General features: G+C 38.9%; 1 protein-coding gene across 2 annotated transcripts in view; it reads left to right on the forward strand.

Annotated features, from left to right (window-relative positions):
• Positions 1 to 19,844, forward strand: part of LOC147255684 (metabotropic glutamate receptor 4-like) — a 178,471-nt gene that overhangs the window by 130,319 nt on the left and 28,308 nt on the right. For both annotated transcript variants that reach the window (XM_086213546.1, XM_086213545.1), the window contains exons 4-6: positions 14,196 to 14,331; positions 17,519 to 17,673; positions 18,147 to 18,287. In XM_086213546.1, coding sequence (XP_086069672.1) covers positions 14,196 to 14,331; positions 17,519 to 17,673; positions 18,147 to 18,287 — 432 coding nt within the window. The remainder of the gene's footprint in view (positions 1 to 14,195; positions 14,332 to 17,518; positions 17,674 to 18,146; positions 18,288 to 19,844) is intronic.

Consider the following 19,844-nt stretch of genomic DNA (forward strand, 5'->3'; position numbering starts at 1 on the left):
TGCCAGTATTTGATTGATGTGATACAATGGGAAGTGAAAATACAGCCTTTTGAAAACACTTCAGAGTCTCAAAGACAGAACTGTTCCGTCACACTCCAGCAAATTCAGATGAAATGATGTCTGACGTGTTGCCACTCAAAAAAAACCTGCCACCGTGTCTTGATGATGATGCTGTTCAGTTTTGCGTAAATTGTGAGACTGACACACTTGGGAGAGCCATGCAAGGAGATTTTGTGAGTGAAATGCGTATGGACAAGCGGATCTGCTTTGTCTGAATTATTTTACACCATTTAAAAATAGCTCATATAAATCACCATGGTAACAAGGAAGCAACTAGCCTTGTTTGACTCTGGTACACTATCGCTGTGTCCCAATTCAGGGGCAGCATCCTTCGAAAGCTTCGTTTGAAGTCCAAATGCATCACAGCGGCGCAACAAGCTTGTCCTATTTTAAGGCTCCTTCACATGCTGCTGACAAAGACAACACTCTTTTCCTAAATTTGAACAATCCAACAAGTGGATGCTCAACAGCTGAACTTGTCACAGAATTCATATGTGCTGGTGATGATTGGATGTTCCAGTTGAAATACAAAAGGTAAACAGACACAAATAGCAAATTGCTGACCAAACCTTCTCATTTAGTGGTTGACAATCTGCAAAGATCATGTCTTTGGAGATGAATTGTTTGTTTTGTTTGTATTTCCAGCAATATTTTTTCCAGTTCAATTGTGTTGCCGGATATCCTTCCATCCATCCATTGTCTTCCGCTTATTCCTACATTAAGGGTCACAGGGGGGCTTGAGCCTATCCCAGCGTCAACAGGCGAGAGGCGGGGTTCACCCTGGACAGGTGTCCATCGCAGGGCCAACATACAAAGACAAACAACCATTCACACTCATATTCATACCGACAGTCAATTTAGAGTATCCAATTAGCCTAGACTCCAATTTCATGTCTTTGGATGGTGGGAGGAAGCCGGAGTACCAGAGAGAACCCACACAGACACAGGGAGAACATGGAGACTCCACACAGAAAGATCCCGTGCCTGAGCCGGTACTCGAACCCGGAACGTCTTGCTGTGAGGCGACAGTGCTGACCACTGCACCACTGTGCAGCCAATATCTATACAATTATGCAAAAAAAATGCAATAACTTTGTGTAAGATTTTGCATTTTTCAGTTGAACAAGATAAGTTTAAATTAAACCCCATAATATAGCAATTATTCTGAAAAATATTGGAATTGTGATTTGATTAATTGTTTTGATGGGGATGATAAGTTTTGCCCCCAAAAATGTTATTTTTGCTGGGGTCTGTACCAAGCAACAATGTTCCCTGAAATACACAATGTCCATCTGCGATACTCAGTGTGAGCGTGACGGTGGTTGTTGCAGTCATCATCAATGTGAGCAGCAATACTGACCTCAGTCATGCAGTCCCTCTCGAAGTTTCACAGCAGGTCAATTTTTTTCTTTTCATTGACCTATTACAAAACCCTCCAGGCATTTAAAGAGACGGAATCACCATGGAAGTTCCATTTGTGTTCTTGGTTGTGCAGACAAACTGAGCAACTATGTGTCACACGTGTGTGTTAAGTATGTTAGATGTAAAGAATGTGATTTTGCCGGCTGGTGCACAACAAATGTTGATGGCGAACGGTAACATATTTGATTTTAATCAAGAATATTGCCCTTGGTCATACTGTGATAGTATATGTTTGTTGGTTCAGCTACACTTTGATACTTCACCTGACACACTTTTCACCAGTTTACAAGTTTCTTCTATAGTAGAGCCAGTTTGCCAGTTATTGTTATAATTTGATTCAAACAAAAAATGTTTTCATTGAATTTCCTCATCTTTTTGCTTCACTTCAATTGTTATTCTATTATTCTATGTAGCCTGACTCTTTTTTTATTCCGCTGTTCATTGCCTTGTTTGATTAACAGCTTGCAGTATTTCAGAAATGGTTTCAGTCTTCAAAATTGTCATTGATACACATCCAAGCGTTGCTTTGTGTTATTTTCAACCACCGGGAACTTTGTTCCTCAGACAGTTTGAAAACCATTGAAGGGTTTTAGTGAGAGCGATTATCAAGACTCTGCCACAGATCGTCTATTTGCTTAAAGTGCTTTATCTCTATCATGTCACACAAAATTGCTAACAGTGCATGAGAGTATATGTAAATTTTCCCACTCCGAATACAAAACTTATATCTGTGGGTTTAGTTTGCCTGGCTTAAAGTTTCTCAATTATCCTCTCTAACCCTTTGTTTGCATTAAATATTGCCTTGACATTTTCAATAAAAATTATGCAAGTCCCTTTCAACAGTTTACACAAACCTGTCAAAGGCATGTGATGATGAGGTTGGCCAGTCTACGGATGGAACAAATGCAATATTTGCTGTTTGCAGGTTGATAATTAATATAACCGTGTTTTAACATACAACGGGGAAGCCAGGAACTGCTCAGCGAATCCAGCAGCATTCAGAACTTGATTTTGGCTCTGTAAAAATCCAAGAGGGAGAATTCATTTGAGGATATATGTTAATGTATCTTGGAGAAGTTCTTTTCTGGCCTCTGTATGATGCTGCCTTGGGGCCTGCCACAGGAAGTAACTAGATGAACCTTTTGGTGTTCGGATCCTGCAGAAGCTCTGGGGACTTGTGAACTTTTATTCAGTCAAATGGCACAGCACATTATAATCAGGGAAAGGCTGTACAGTTATAACAGAAACTGTAAAGCAATAAACTGTTTTCACTTGTAATGGGCTTAACTCAGAAACTACATTTTGATGCTCTCCCAGTCATGTCACAAGAGTGTACTTGATAATAAATCCTTCTACAAGCCACTAGACATCGTTTTACATAGCTGATTCTGTGACATGAGATACAGACCAAGGACAAAAGTGTACTACCACAACATCCTAAGTGTGCATTGGCTTAAACTCAAGTTTTTTGGAACACAACTGGAGGGAAGGACATTCTTTTAAAAGGACCTTTCCTTTTTTTGTGTGTTTTCGCTGTGATGGTGGGGTGCGCTGTCAAACTTGTCACGACAAAATCTCCCCATCAAACGAGTCAGTTATCCCTATGTTCAGTGTGAAAGCATCTGCTTTCCCCATGTTTCTACACTCATTTATTCAGATTTGAATTTTTCACTCACCTTATTTCCAAGTAATCTCGAGCAGGTGTCTTAAGCTTGCTGCGATACTTCTTATCGACTCTGCAAAGCAGAAAGAGCCACCCATGCATATTGATAATAATAACAACAATAATAATAGCAAATGACGGCTAACAAAAGCTGATTCCTAAACCTCTGTTACATCTGTTCACAATCCTTTAACCAAGCCATCCGGTATAATCCACATCGTCTCTCCAGCCATATTCTCAGAAGTCCACACACATTTGAGTTAAAAAAACAAACAAACAAAAAAAACCCCAACTTGAACTCTTCTGGTTGGATGCTGCCATGAACCAACGCGAGTGACTTGGTTCAAGTGATCAAAAAGTGTGTCTTTGAGCACAAGATTTTGACTTCTAAGAAGAAGACAAAACCAATTTCGGGGGAAGTACCGCAGCACATTCAGTAACTCAAAAGTATCTTCATGTCAAATGTGTGATTTAGGGTACCACCATCAATACTAGTGTGTTTTATGTGGAGAGAAAAGAAAAGCTTCATTGTGAATGTAGAACTGTCGCTTGATCAAATGTGAAATATAAAATTTGGGTTGTGATCACTTATTTTATAGGATTACATAATTATACAAAGTATGCAGCTATCATGACCGACCACAAAAACAAATTACTCATTTAGAGCAATTATTGGCAATTTTTTTTTAATTAAGGGTTGCAATGAAGAACACAATGATTGCCAAGAGGCCATTCATGCACGTCAGCAGCACTGATAGAAAACCTGGAAAATGCCAGGGAATTAAAAAAAAAAAAAAAAAATCTGAATATCAAGCTGTATTTTTCTCTTTTGATGTCTGATGTGTAGAGTAACCACCATCTCCTGATGTAAGATGAAATTTCTTTGCAGGAGTGAGGTTTTCAAAAACTCTTTGACTTGGGGAATATCTACCTCTAAAGGCCTGCTGCTGTTAAACTGCACCCTCCTCTGATAAGACACCACCATGCCTCGCTCGAGGAGGCAGCATTTACTTAAATTCGTCAGCTGAGGTTTAACAACATTTTCATCTTAAAAGCCTTGCTATGTTGATCCTTCCACGCTTGTCAGGTGAGTCGTTTCACCACAGTGCAGAAAAGCTCATTTTACATTGCTTACAGGCCTGTCTGATTATAAATCACTTGCACTGAGAATGAAAATGTCATTCATTTTGAAATCTAATTTGCCCCGGACCCTGTCGTCGTGTAACTTCATATCTCTCTCTCTCTCTCTCTCTCTCTCTCTCTCTCTCTCTCTCTCTCTCTCTATATATATATATATATATATAGATAGATAGATATAGATATAATCCTGGATTTTGGAACTGAATAAAATAGCATGCCTTCAGAAATATGATTCAATTGTAGGGATTGGAAGCAAGTTCCAGTATAGAACCGGTTCTAATTGGCTGAGCCATCTATGATGCCACTATATTTTTTCTGACAGTTTTGTATCATAAAACAATGACATCAAACTCATGCATCTAGGTTGCTGGTAACTTGCAACATACTGCATGTCATGGTGGAGAGAAGGAAATAATTCAAAGCGCACAAACACCAATTTAAAAACACAAATGCCTCATCCAGTAAAAATCAAGTCTTCTTTTCACAAGACAACATCCAGCAGCCCAAGGCGGGATTTTAAACATGGATTGGGTTTCATTTTTTTTTTTAAATTAGTCTTGCCTAGTGTTTTTTTTAATTTACCAAGAAGTCATGCAGGAGGGGAAAAAATCTTGAATTCAAGACATCTAGCAGCTCCAGAAATTGAAAAGTGTTGGATTCCTTAAGCTTTTGCTGATACAAGTGAACCATTTTTGTCTTCAGTTTTGTTTACATTAAACTTGGTGTTTATGTTGTGGCAGAAGAAAAGTTTCAGTTTATGAATTGATTTACTCATGTTCAAGGTCCGAATGGATATTACCTGGTGCAGGTCTTATCTCCAAAATACAACAGAGCATGGCAACTCATTTAAGAATCACAGTGAACACGGTAACTGTGATCAAGAGGATCCAATTGGTCTCTTCTGTTAAAGGGCTGGTAATTAATACAAAACATGAGTAAAGTTCATCATATCAGCCACTCTGAAGAGTAAACATACCATAAACCCAAATCCTTTACCTCCCTCAACACACTCTTAAGTTCAAAGTAAAGTATACATCAGTGGAGGTGTTGCATGTTCATAGCACGCAAAGGTAACAGCGCTGGCTGATTTATACACTATGTGCAACATAATCTCTGTCACCGCTGCACTCTTGCCTGGATGGCAGCCGTGAGCTTCTTTGCTCTATGAAGATAAATCGTGAGCGTGTCCATTTCCCTTCAGGGCTTAAAGGGTGCTGATAACAACAGAGTTGCTGACAGATGTATTAAAAGGGCTGGTTGCCATTTGGCTTAAGAAAATAGCCACGCCAACATATGCTTTCAGTTGATCCATCAACTTAGAGACGAGGGAGGAACTACAATTCCAGCCTGTTGTGGTTTCCAATAAACCTTCACACATCATTAGTGACATCATCAATACAATATTTTTTTTCTTTTTCTTTTTTCAGAGACTGAAGATCAGAACCAAGCAATAATGACTCCAATTTGAAACCTAGTCCACACATGACACCACCTGCAGCGCTGCAGTTACTTCATCTACAGATTTTTTTAATCAAAGGTCTGATGTCTCAGCTCTGTGTGAAATTAGTATTTCAATATAACACAAAATCATTAAGTTCTCATATAGTATTTGTAATGTATCATATAGTGGCTTTAAAAATATACCATCGTCATCTTCCGCTTATTCCTTACTAGTAAGGTTCGCGGGGGGGCTGGAGCCTATCCCAGCATCTACGGGCGAGAGGCAGGGTTCGCCCTCGACAGGTCGCCAGTCCATCGCAGGGCCAACATACAGAGACGAACAACCATTCACACTCACATTCATACCTACGGTCAATTTAGAGAATCAATCAGCCTCGTCCCCAAATTGCATGTCTTTGGACAACTCATTTAAGAATCACATTGTTAAAAATATACAAATTTTCAAATACTAAATTGATAGTTGTTGATCTTGATTACTTGGGACAAAAAATATTGGAATTGGGCCAATGGTGTGCAGGAATTCTTTCAACAGTAATTCAAAATATCTGTAAAGTAATGCCGTCAGGAAAGCACTTGTTTTGGACGGAATTAGGTTTATTGTGTCCTACTGTACATGAATGAATGTATCCCTATACAGATATAGATCTCTTTTAAGTTTTGCTTCTTCCAGATGACTGTTTTTGTTGTTATCCTGACATGTCTAGGCATGTACTGATGCCATCCACCTCCAATGTGTAGCACAAGTAGCCTGAACTTTCACATACATCCCTGAAATTGAGTCATATGAAAGCAATGTTGATTGTGCGTTTAAAAGAAATGTGCAAAAATAAAGCAGTGAATGTTTGCGTTTGTGTTCTTCTTCTTTTTTTTAACCTTTTAGATAACACTGTTGCGGTTTCTTTCCTGCAGTTATGTTCTGTGCTCTCTCGCTAAAGCCCTTTCTTCACGACATGGAATCAGCTCAACTGTGTTTCAGGAATTCCATCAGTAACTGGTATTTTTTTGTATCTCTTCTGTCTACATGCAGTGCGAGCTGACCTCCAGAAGTTATTGCCAATTTCAAATGGAGATAACAGGCTTAAATGAAACGTAAACCAAGAATGAAGTTAAACGGTTGTTTAGGAGGCCAGTAATCTATTATGTAGCAGAGAAATGATAACAGTATTTTAAACTGAACAGAAAGATGCATCACAGCAGTTTCTTCAATGCATTCTCATTTCACACATCACCATGCAGTAGTCTTCCTTATGAACAACAGAGCATCTGCCATGACAAGATTTGAAACCAATTATTAACGACTTCACAGCCTGCCGGAAAACTACTTCCGATCATTTTTGTCTCATCTTCTGCTCTTTTGATACCCAAATTAAGCAGAACCCCTTTCTTCTAAGAGCATAGCAAAGCTAGGTCACAGAGGAGGTTTATTTATGTCTATTGTAAGTGAGTAATAACATATCCCAGAAAAACAGATCATTTAAGCTTTACTGTAGCATCTTTTTACCAAGGTGAGTGCCAAATGGTGGTAACATCGTTTTGGACCCTGCAGACCAACAATATGGATTTAAATCAATCTAACATAAAATAAGCTTTTCAATTCTTCCCTCTTCTATCAACAACCTATATAGTCTTGTTTAACCACTTTTACTTGCTTCATAATTTTCAAGTGTGATATTACTGACCTCAGACATACCATGGAATAAAATATGAAAATATCTTATAAATGGTGTTAGCCCAAGACCCACTGTGCCACCTTGGTGGAGGATTTGTCATTGAAGTTGTGTTAAAAAATGTAACAAAAAATAGTTTGCAAAAAATAAATACACAAGTTTGAGAAATGAATTAGGGCGGCACAGTGGTGCAGTGGTTAGCACTGTCACCTCACAGCAAGAATTATCTAGATTCAATGTTCATGTTCTCCCTGTGCCTGTGTGGGTTCTCTCTGGTACTCCAGCTTCCACCCACAGTCCAAAGACATGCAAATGGAGACTAGGCTGATTGATACTCTAAATTGACCATAGGCGTGGCTGTGAGTGTGAATGGTTGTCTGTCTATATGTGTTGGCCCTGTGATGGACTGGCGACCTGTCCGGGGTGAACCCCGCCTCTCGCCCGTAGCCGCTGGGATAGGCTGCAGCCCCCCCTGTGACCCTTAACAGGATAAGCAGTAGAAAATGGATGGATGGATATAGAAATAAATGTGGGCCATTCACATATAATCTAATATGGAAATCCATCCATCCATCCATTTTCTTCTGCTTCTTCCACCACCATGCCGCCCAATATGGAAATCATTTAAGCCATTTTATGTAAATGTCAGTAGTTGTTTCATATGACATATTTTTATTCCTGTGTGTTATTCTTCCCATGTCTCAATTTCTTATGCCTTTAGCTGAGGCATTCTCATAAAATAGCAGAAATGGATGAAATTTGGTGGATCAAGGTATCCCAGTGGCTAAGCAGTCTGTAATAATCACACTAAAATATAACACTGTAACTGCTCCCCTGAGGACACTCTTTTTGCTCACTGTTGAGCTCACAGTGTCGGCTGCGGAGCACCGCCTCGGGGAGGAGGGGGATTTGTATCGCACTCCAGGATGCTAGCTAATTGGTTGTTTGATGGGGGACTAAACAGAAGCCTTTTGACTTTGAGGTTTTCCTTAAAAAAACAACAACAACAACTTAGTCGAAGGTTACATTCTGCGGATTTATATAAAATTGAACAGTATTGCATGTGACAGTATTTGTTTAGGTTGTTGTTGTCAAGATGTTTTCTGGGCTGTTGTACTTTTTTACCTAAAATCCATCTATTAATCCATCTCTTGCTCGCTTTTCCCACTTCAGCTTGTAACAGTACGTAGGACGGAAGGCATGAAAACACTAAATATAATGGCGTCTTAATCCAAGACCATTATCGACTGATTTGTATAAATATCTGTGATTCATTTTCCAAAACCGTATGTAGTATTTGTCTCTCTACTGTCCATGTAACAGTTTATTGAGGTTCCTGGCATTTCCATTGGTTTTATATCATTCATGAGTAGCTGTATACAATGAATAGGTGCGATCACACCAATGAGCCAGTCTAGTCCTGTACTGTTAATACACCAGTGGTCTACAGCAACCGGCCAGCATACACAGGACTACAAATAGATTGACATAATAACCCCTCTATTCGAGGCAGATGAGTTTCCCAAGTTCTGTGCAGCTCAAAAACGTTTGCTAATATGATGTCAAATAAATAATTTAGATGCCATAGAAAAGAATTGGCAATGAGTTAAATCACATTTTTTCCAGACCTGTGGCAAAGGAAATTTGTTGACCAATTTGTCATCGGTGCTATCCATCCTAAATTTCACCTGCTGGTCTCACCATTTCCACTAACGGCATCCCAATTAACAGGCTATTTTTATACATATTTTCTCAGCACATCACCCACCTGGATGGATTTTGTGTGCTCCTGCGCAACTGTTCACTGGGCAAATGAGGTGTGCTGCAATCAACCACGATGCCAAAAAATATTTCATGTTTATGGCAGCAATGTCTCTCCCACGGGTGTCAAATGAGAAGGGATATTAGTGCTGTGAGCATTTAGGAGAGCAGGCACCAAGTCTTACAATGGAAGAAAGAGGCGGTTCACAGTCTCCTCAGCAACAGATATTTTTAGATGTAGTTTCAGATGGCGCTCCGATGTTAGGTACAGAATAAAATATTCTGCTCATGGACTTTTCAGTTATAGCTGCACCATAATAATGGACGGTTCACTTTGTCAATCTGATTCTATGCCAAAGCTTCCCCCAATGCCAATTTTAATTGAGAAGGAGCAAGTTTTCATTAGTAGGTCAATTACAAGAAAACTAACCCCACAGATGGCAGACTATTGCTGGTCAGCAGCAAAAGAGATGTTTCCACTTGTGGCTACGGTTCCTTATATTTTATGCAGGTTTGATATCATGAGTCTAATCATAGATGGGTCAGTTAGGTTTGAGACTGAGATGGAAACAAATGATCACAACTCTTTGTTTGTATGGCAGCTGTGAGGTTCGGTTTTATTTGTAAACCAGAGAAAATGATGATGTTCTAACTTCCTCTCAGTGTGATCACTGAAAAACAGCCCTTTACACACACCTGTTGTGCTAAAATTACTTTTCCGGTTAATTTATGGAGAGGCTAAAACACGGACCATGTTTTAGGCACAATTTCCTACTCATCCTTTTGTCATTTCAGAAAGATGTTAAATGCCAACAGCTTTGTTATAAATTTTGCTACATTGACATGTACATTCAACAATATATGCAGAAAAACTATGTTAATGTCATTTAATACAATAGTACTGAAATAAATCTTTAAAGTGGCCATCAGGCAACCAAAGGGGTTGCTGGTTTGATCCTCACTTCCCCCAAGTGACCATGTGGAAGTATCCTTGAGCAAGATACTGCGCCCCTAAATGTTCCTGATGGCCCTGTGATGGACTGGGGGCCTGTCCAGGGTGAACCCCGCCTCTCGCCCAATGTCAGCTGGGATAGGCTCCAGACCCCTGCAACCCTTAAAGGATAAGCAGTGTAGAAAGTGGATGGATGGATGAAATAAATCCCGCTTCATGAAGATTATGATGTTCAGTTTTTATGTTGTCTGTTTGAGTAGTGATGTTTTATTGGACATTTGAGTCAGTCATGTGTGGTCCTGTGAGGGCGAAAGAGAGTTGAATTGGGACTTACATAATCGTAGAAAAACCTTTCATTGTAACCTGGTACAGTTCAACAGCATCATGAGCAAATTACAGCGTCCTCTGACCCTCCAGGGTGATGGAAGACTTAGCCTGCTGTACTCAGAGTCAACACTCTGCAGCACTTCAGTATCCCCTCCTCAGGTGAGTTTGCGTCCAAAAATGAGGGGGTTCAAAAATTGGTTTGGAGGCACTTATGAGATCTGTGGGGTTTTTGTTGTTGTTGTTTTGTTAAACATAGTCTACGCCTGAATAAAGCTGCTCTTAAATAATTGGAGGTTTCTGTGTTGTGCTTTTAAAGTGGAGTAGACATGGTTTGTTTTGTTCAGTCAAATTAAATTTGTCTAGTCAATGTATCTGGTTATCTTTAAATGAAAGAGTAATTCATGATGATGATTTATCGTCTGTTGGCAAAGTTTAAAGCACAACTCGTACAAACTGCCAGTAAGCAGGGATCTTTTTTAGCTGATGTTATGAATGAATCAGATGATCTTTTATTTTTTATAAAGACCTAATATGTGATATATAATGTTTTTTTTTTTTCAGAGAAGCTGTATTGTATTATTGAGGTATTATTCAGTGGAAATGGGGAGTCACCCTGAATAGAAGTGGTGGACAAGGAAGGTAATATCTCCACTTTCATCTTGGTGGCAAAAGGGTTCTCCACACATGTTTTACTAAGATGAGAGTAGCTTTGGCGACTGAGAAAGTAGACCAATCAAATCCAATTTGAAAGTTTACAAATGGTAAGCCTGGAGAATTTTTATTTCATGTTTGGCTTTGCTGAACTACCATATCGTCACCTTCTTAAAATAATCACCCAAGTCATGTTATCAAGATTTTCAGAAAACACAAAAAACTGGAGACCAAACATCAAAAGGAGTTGTTTTAGGCAAAACAAAACAAAAAAAAAGTTGAAAAATGACTCAGGCAATTATTTTAAGAAGCCATTGAAGGCATTTATGATACAAATATTTGTTATGTACTAGTAAACCTGGTGGGGGACAGCTGGTTGTTGGTCCAAGATCCCAAACTAAAAAAAACCCAAACTAATTCATTATTTTTGGAGGAATGAGGAGAAGGGGATCAGCCACTAAACCAGATAAACCAGGTCGTAACAGGTTCTGAAGGGTTCCTCGAGTCATGGGGGTTTCTCTTTAGCCAACCAATACATGAGTAAGAATAGATGGATTGATGGATGGATTGTTTTGTTCATAAATCTAATTGCTGCATCTACCCTATAACTAACAGAGTAACCACACTGGCCCAGTTCAGTGTGCTTCATCTCCCACAGGCTGGGCCTCTATATCCCCTGGTCCCCCTGCTATTGTCTCCAGAGGTTAAGCATTGCTGCTGCGTGCTGCCAGTGATGTGGGAAGAGACGAAGAGGAAAGGATGAGTGCTCTGCTTCCACATAGCAGATGTTGGGGGAATGTGGGACTGAAGTACCAGTGAGGCAAAGACATACAATTCAATGATTGATAGAGTCTCAGAGAGCAGAGAGCTGCCGCTGCTGTGCTGCTACTAAATTTCCCATGAGTCTGTGTGGGCAGTGTAAGTGTAATGACACAGAGAAGTAGACAGATAAACCTCGTCACTTTAATCAAACATCCAACAATCAGGTGCAGGTAGAAATATGCAAAAAAAAAACAACAAAAAAACAAACCTGCATAATTATTTGCTTGCATAATGTTTCTTACATACTTACATTATAGTCATGGTTTCATCAGCAAGACAGTTGCATAAAACCCAAACGCATACACACAAATATGCGTGTGTTCTTCTCATTATATGAGTGGAACTATTTCAGAAACCTCTGATATCAATGCACAAGTATGATTTTTTTTTTCTCACTGGACCAAAATGAAATGTGTGACCAAAATGAACATGAACACATTGACAATACATCATTTGAGTTGATTAAAGGATTTCTTTTTAAACAGAAGTACCTATTGAAACAGACATGACAAATTGTTAAGCATGAAATTAAACAATTTACACACACAGGAAAAATACTGATGTGTCTTATATGAATTGAAAGATTAATAAAATTGAGTACTCCAAGGTAACTAATCAAACTGGAGTTTTTCAGTAATGTGGATTGCAATGCGAGCCAGTGTTTAATTCATAGATTTGTTACATTACCTTACATCCTCAAACAATCTTAGAATTACGTATGCCTGGTTCGAAGCAGGAATCTTAAATTCTGTGTTACAATTCATAATTCTTTATGTGTTACAATTATATTTACCTGTTTCATCATTTTGTGATTCATGTTAGGTTTTATAAGTAGAGAAACAAATAATTTAGAGGTTTTGTGGACTGGACCTGTTCTTAAAAGGAGTCTTGCCTGAGTGCAGAGGGAAACATCCCCCAACAATAGCCATGGGCCAGTACACACAAAGGAATGAGTCTATTCTCCTCCAGTGAAGGAACTGCTACTCCATTAACCAGCCAAGTGAATGCATAATCCAGAGCTGTCCGGTTCTAGCTATGACTATAAGAAAACGACATGCACACACATGCATGTGCGTGCATGCGTGCACAAACACACACACAAACACATGCATACACACACACTGCCTCTCAAAAAAATGGCTGCAGAGGAATATTGAAATCAACCAATTTGAAGAAAATAAATCATTAAATTAAACCACAGTGAACAGCACAATAGTGCAAGCCACTGGCAGAAGTCCCTCACTGACTTAACCGGAAGTGACATTTTGTACCATGAGCAAAGCAGCCAGACATCATTGTTACTTTAATGGAATCCCTGTGTTCTTTATTTTCAGTTTGCCAACCTATCTGTGCTGAGGCCAGGCTTTATTTTATGGCATGAACTAAATCAGAGGGTATTATTACTGCCTTGACTGTTCATTGGGCTTTGTTAAGGTCACAAAAGACAAACTAATAAGCATGCACATATTCTCTTTGGCATTTTGGCAGGGTGATGAAATGGTTCTCCTGACAAGCTGCACTAGGAAAGCCTTACCGTTGCTTGCTGGTATGGATGTCCTGTGCTGTGTTTAGATCTTTGTTCAGTCGCGGCGCATCTCTGAGGGGGTGACGTCTGTCTTTGTACCTGCCTGCAGGGAAATGTCGTGGGTGTAAGCATTGGGCTGGCTTATGTCCCAAATTTAACTCAACTAATTAGTTTTGCTGGGCAATACTGCAGGTTCACCCCACATTACTGCAAATTTATTCATTTATTTTGTCTTTGAAAGATGACTAAACCTTGAGCAAGAACCAAAGTAAGACTATGTTATATATGTATATAATTAACAAAATATCATGAATGAAAACTAGCAGAACTGGTACAATAACTAAATAACTGTATAATATATATTTAGGGTGTGTATTTCTAAATGCTACCAAATTCTTCTGCTGTCACTGGCGAGACCATAAAGTGAATTCATGAGTCTTCATGTCTCAAAGTTGGCCATTGTGGTCCAAGGATTTTTTTTTAATACTGCACATCCCTCATGCTGTGAAATATTGCACCTGCACACATTTAATAGTGCATCTATCATAAAAAAGCCCGATGGACTAAAAGAGATTTGTGTTGTTTAAGAGACAGAGAGAAGAGACGATGTTTCAGAACTGATGTTTCTGAGTGATAAACGAGCATAATTCTGCTCTGCAGTTTTCTGACACTTACATTGAAGAAGTTTTTGTCCTAAATCTATTTAATTCAAAAGAAATTCTTTATTTTTTGTCTTCCACTTAGGTGGCCTGTGCATTTCACAGTCGGTGAAAATACCACGTGAACCACGAGTTGGAGAATTTGACAAGATCATTCGCAGGCTGAGTGAGAACCCTAACGCCAGAGTTGTCATTATTTTTGCCAATGAGGATGACATCAGGTGAGCGCATTTGACTCCTAATTAATTCAAATTTCAAAAGTATTTATCTAATTTATCTCAACCACTCTGTTCCTTGCCGTGTGCATAAATTAGTAATTCGCCAGATCTGTTTTGCATAGTTGTGTTGTTACCTGAGGCAGCCCTTAAAGCTCGCATAAAAATTTCACAAAATGCACATCAAAACATAAATGGTGCTCATGTGATTGTGTAAAACCTCCTGACTCGCAGGTAGTCATGGGATTTAGAGACACTTTGTTATGCAGTCAAAACATTACTAAATAAGATATATGACTATTAGACTATTAAAAACCATTTCTGATTTTAATTTACAGACCAATTACTGGTTGCAGTAAATATTTCTAGGATGACTACTGATATATAATTATCTATCATCCACCATATGACTTAGAATCATTTAACAGGGCAAGCAGCATTAGCAGAGAGGGAATCTCATACAATGGAGAGATTAAAGGCTGAGTAGACTGAAAAATGAAGCTGTTAATAAACCTGGTGGTCCTGGTACAGATATTCCTGCAATTCTTCCCCCAAGGCAGGTGGGAGAATAGGCTGTGGGAGGGATGGATGAGGTCTTTAATGATGCTGGAGGCTCTACTGACATGGTTTCAGTTAAAGATCTCCAGCAGAGAAGGAAGAGGGAAGTCTTCCCCACTGTTCTGTCCTGTACAACTGTTTGCAAATTGCGCAGGTTCAGAGCCAGGTAGCGACAGGTCAGAACAATTTTAGTGCTGCCCCAGTAGAAAAAGAGGTTTTCTTGACCGTGATGGCCATGGTGTCAAGGGTCAGGCCATCAGTCAGGTGCGCCTCGAGGAACTTAATGCTACCGACCCTCTCAGTGTCCTCGCTTTCAATAGTCAGCAGAGAGACATGCAAGTGAAGGCCTTCAAATCTATGACCACTTGGTCCTTCGTCTTGTCGATGGTCAGGAAAAGGTTGTGTCATATATAGTCTACGCTTATTTGCCGATTTAGTTGGAACGCCGAGATAAAATGAATGTTATAAAACAGGACAGCTTTGCCATAAATCTTCCTTTGATGAGGTGAGAGGTGTTCCAAATGAGCAACAAACATTATTTCCTGCATTCCTTAAATCATGAGACCAGGCAGTAAAGTTATAATGTAAGTTCAGTGTCACATTGCAGCGCGCCATCAAAAGGGCTCAGCAGTCTTATACTTTCTATGCAGACAATTTTTGGTTCTTATTAGGCTGCTGCCAGTTCACACTGACTGGGTTCAAGGCTAGAGCAGGCTTGCAGAGCTGAAATCCCCCTGGCTTTCTGTAATTACTATATATCCAGACTATTACCCGTTATCAGGACTGGATTAAGTCAATGAGCCCAGGGACTTCTGCCCTGGTCATCATCAAGGGACCGCCCCAAATCACTGTCCACTTCCTCCAGGAATACACTGGCCTACTAACTGGTTGCTGGGAAATATTTCCTCCACAACGCCACAACATTGCTATGTATGTTGATTCAGCTTGCAACTAATTCATTCATTCTCAGTAGACTATCTGTCTTAATAGCCGATAATAAGTTGGAATTGATACATTTGTGTTCCCGCAAGGACAGCGGGGGGACTTTCATTGCAGTTATGTGTCATATAATCAGATTTCCTAAGTGTGGAGACATTAAACTACATGTCAGTTTGAATGGCAAAGCTATTCATCTTGTAGAAAGGGTACAGTTTTTATGCGAACAAACCAAAATTTTTAAATGCTTTTCAACACAATACAGTTTATCACAACACCATCACATATCACGGCCTAAAAAATCAGAGTGCATTCAGTCTCTCCGCAGTATTCTACAACATGCAGTAAAATATTATCCAAATAGTCAGAGGGTGGAATAACACAGTGTGTTCCAACTTGTATACAGAGATACAGCTTGTAAGTCATCAACAAATGTTCTGGCAACCTAGTTTAATTGCTGTGGAGAAGCTGGGCATTTTGAACTCAGAAACCATATTATGTAATGTAGTTTACACAGATAATTGGAAATATACTTATTATCATGTGTACAGTTTCGTATGGTAACGAAACCCCTTTTATGAGAGGGTACATTCAAAATAAGACTTGTGCGCTAAGGTGATTCTTTGTAAACTTACACTAACAATATATATATAATGTTCATCAAAATATCTCTTGAAAATGTTCGCGGTTTCATTCAGGAAGGTAAAGTGTAAGGTAAAACTCAGGTTTGAGAAAGATACTTATCCCCGAAAACAGTAATAAGATTGGGTAATAAAAGTCATGGTAGTTTATTATGAGCTGGGAAGAGAGTAAAACATTGATGCCCAGTTGAAGGCAGAGCACAACAACTTCACTAATATGTTATTTTGATATCAGGCTTGTCAGCTTGTCCAGTCACATCTTATATAATCTCTTGACTGAAAAATATATCTCTCATTTTTGCACATTCAACACATAATTGCATTTTAATACATGTTTACTTCAATATATTTCTTGAGATTGGAAATAATTACCTATCAAACATGCATTATCCAGGTGGATATAAAACTATGTTGATGTTCGTCGGATGACTCACTGCATACTGTACCCACTCTCTGTTTTTCAGGTGACATTTTGTTATTTTTTTCAAGGATGTACTGTCACGCAACCACAATGTCTTATGCAAGATGCTAAAACAGCATGTACCATGTAAAAAAAAGCAGATGTTGTCAACCACACAATATGATGCTTAATGATGATTCATTTTTGTGCTCGCATCACTGGGGTAATATCAGGGTGGGTAACTCCACACATGCCAGGTGGCTTTTTAAAATTTTTATATTGCTGTGCTATGCAACAACAGAGCTTTCTGACAGTTCTTACAGCTCCCCAAACTAACTTTAATTGGCGACAAGCCTGGACAAATGTGGCAAGGGTGTCATTTTGCAGCAATCAGAGTGAACTCCATTGCACTGAGGATAGATAGAGCCTATGGTGGCTTTTCCCATTCTACTGCCTCAGCACCTCTATGGAAACTGGTCCAGCTTCAGTTTAGAATATTCTACTAATGATATCAAATGTAGCAAATGCACTGCATACAGGATTAATTTAGATAGTAAACACCTGATGGGTGATAAATCACTGAATCTTCAAATATGTGATAAAAAAAGATTTATAAATCTTATTTGGCATGGTTAAACAGTGTTTTTCTGTCTCCCAGGCGGCTCCTTCAAGCAGCGAAGAAGGCCAATCAAACAGGTCATTTCATCTGGGTAGGTTCAGACAGCTGGGGCTCCAAAATAGCCCCAATACTGAACCAGGAAGAAATGGCTGAAGGAGCTGTCACCATCTTGCCCAAGCGACAGTCCATCAAAGGTACTCATCACCTTTATCATTCAGTTTAAATGTGATTTTAAAGGTGCAGAATGAAGCCCCCTTTCTCAGTCTAATATTGGCATTTTGAAAGTGTATATACCAACATCAGCATGTATTTCTGATGAAATACCACTTAGTTACAGCTCTACAGGCTATGACTCCTGACACTTTCGTCTCACAAGATTTGGTTCCCACAGAGCCTGGTCGATTAATATATTCCGGAAATCTATTCATGTGTTTTTTTGGTCTTGTTTTGCATTTTTTTCCCCCCCTTAAAGTAAGACCATTAGTCCTCTTGATTAAGTAGATGGATGGATTTAAAAAAAAAAAAAAAAAAAAAACTATTAAAATGTCAATCAGAATCAAGAATCATTTTGATATCTAATGGACAATTATGTTAGCATGAAGAGAATATTAAAGTGAAAAAAAAACCCAGCTTAATTTTAACGATAGCTTTCATTAATGTCTTTCAGGTTTTGATCGCTACTTCATCAGCCGAACACTAGAGAACAACAGAAGAAACATTTGGTTCGCTGAGTTCTGGGAGAACAACTTCCAATGCAAGCTTAGCCGACATGCTGTGAAGAAAGGATCTGGCATCAAAAAATGCACAAGTGAGTCTACATCCAATAGCAGAGAAGGCACTTGGTCAATGAAGAGCATTCAATAAATGACCATGAAATTGATTGGCTCTTTTGTGAATGAATTACGGTAGTGTGAACTGAATAAGAACAGATACATTTTTGTCATCAAGTGCAAAACACCACACTTCTCTTATTAAGGTTAATTGTACTGGGTGTAGATAAGTAATTGAAAATCTCCTTTTGTTGGAGAGAAATAATGTCCTCATTACTTTTGTGTTGGCGAGTTCAATTTATGTTTGGTGACAATTGTAATAAGAAAACTATGGCACAAATGCGCACTGGAAACAAGCTGTAAAGTCATTAAACTTAGTGGGCTCCTCAGAACTTCCTCCCAAAATTTTAGAAGGATACGACGCTGCATTTCAAGTGGACTGGTTTAATATTTCCAGACAACACAATCCTAACAAATCAGCGTCCACTATGTCAGCGCATAATGCAGAAAAAGTGGAGAATCTGCCTCTACTATTAGCTTCCACAGCTTCCATTTCATATTTATATAATATTACATGTATCTTTCACCAAAATTAATGTTGCTTTTTCACATTTGTTGCTCTTTTTTCACATTTTATAGGCTTCTTTTATCTTACGTAATCAAGAACTCAGAAATAATAAACGCCACTCTTTCATCAACCACCCCAGAGACAGAACTCATGTTAAGCACTAACATGATTAGCTGGCCATGTAATTATTTTACTTATGTGATATCAAGGCTTTTAATCACATTGTACAAGTCAATGGCAGCTGATTTATGTACCGTAGCAGAGGGGCAGTAACAGGTCATCTTCCAGGACTGAGACATTAAAGTGTATCTGACTTTTACAGCAGGGACAACAGCAGAGTGCAGATGTATAATTCACATTGCTGCTCCCTTTCCAGTATTGGTGTATCCGCTGCCCTGGATGCAAATGATTACTTTGTAGCTTTTCAGCCTATCCCACAAGTCATTTACAACCTGCGGAATAAAAAATGAAATGTATCTATCAGGAGCAGGGCTACAGTCAAGACTTATGTTGAGTACAAGGCAAGCAAATGTCCAAATAGCACAGAACAGGAATTGCAGGCAATTCTAAGATCCTGAATGCCCTGCAAAACTCTTTAACCACATTGCTAAATCACTCATTTCGCACACACGGATATTTCTTCTGAATTATATTTTAATTTATAACTGTGACACTTTTAATGAAAACTGACTGAATGACCATCCACCCCTTTTCATTCTGAAAAATGTCACACTGTTAAATTTAGAAGCAAGCTCATTATATGGTTCTTCTATAGGGATGCGAATTTAAATTGAATTCCAAGTAGGAATCCATAAGCAGAATTGCAAATTGATATATTTCAAATGATACCCAAGCAAAGCTACAGAGTCACGATGTGAGTCAAACTGTTCTTTTAACACCACGGTTGCCAAGCATGTCAGGTGGTACCATTTTCAAATCGAGAGGCTGAATAGGAATATGTACATTTCAAATTCCGTCCAGTAGTGATCTGTCGTGTTGTAAATAAAATAGGCACAATGTATATTCA

Source organism: Aulostomus chinensis, chromosome 9 (assembly GCF_037954235.1).
Source record: "Aulostomus chinensis isolate RoL2024-O1b breed Wild chromosome 9, RoL_Achi_v1.0, whole genome shotgun sequence".
Taxonomy (NCBI): domain Eukaryota; kingdom Metazoa; phylum Chordata; class Actinopteri; order Syngnathiformes; family Aulostomidae; genus Aulostomus; species Aulostomus chinensis.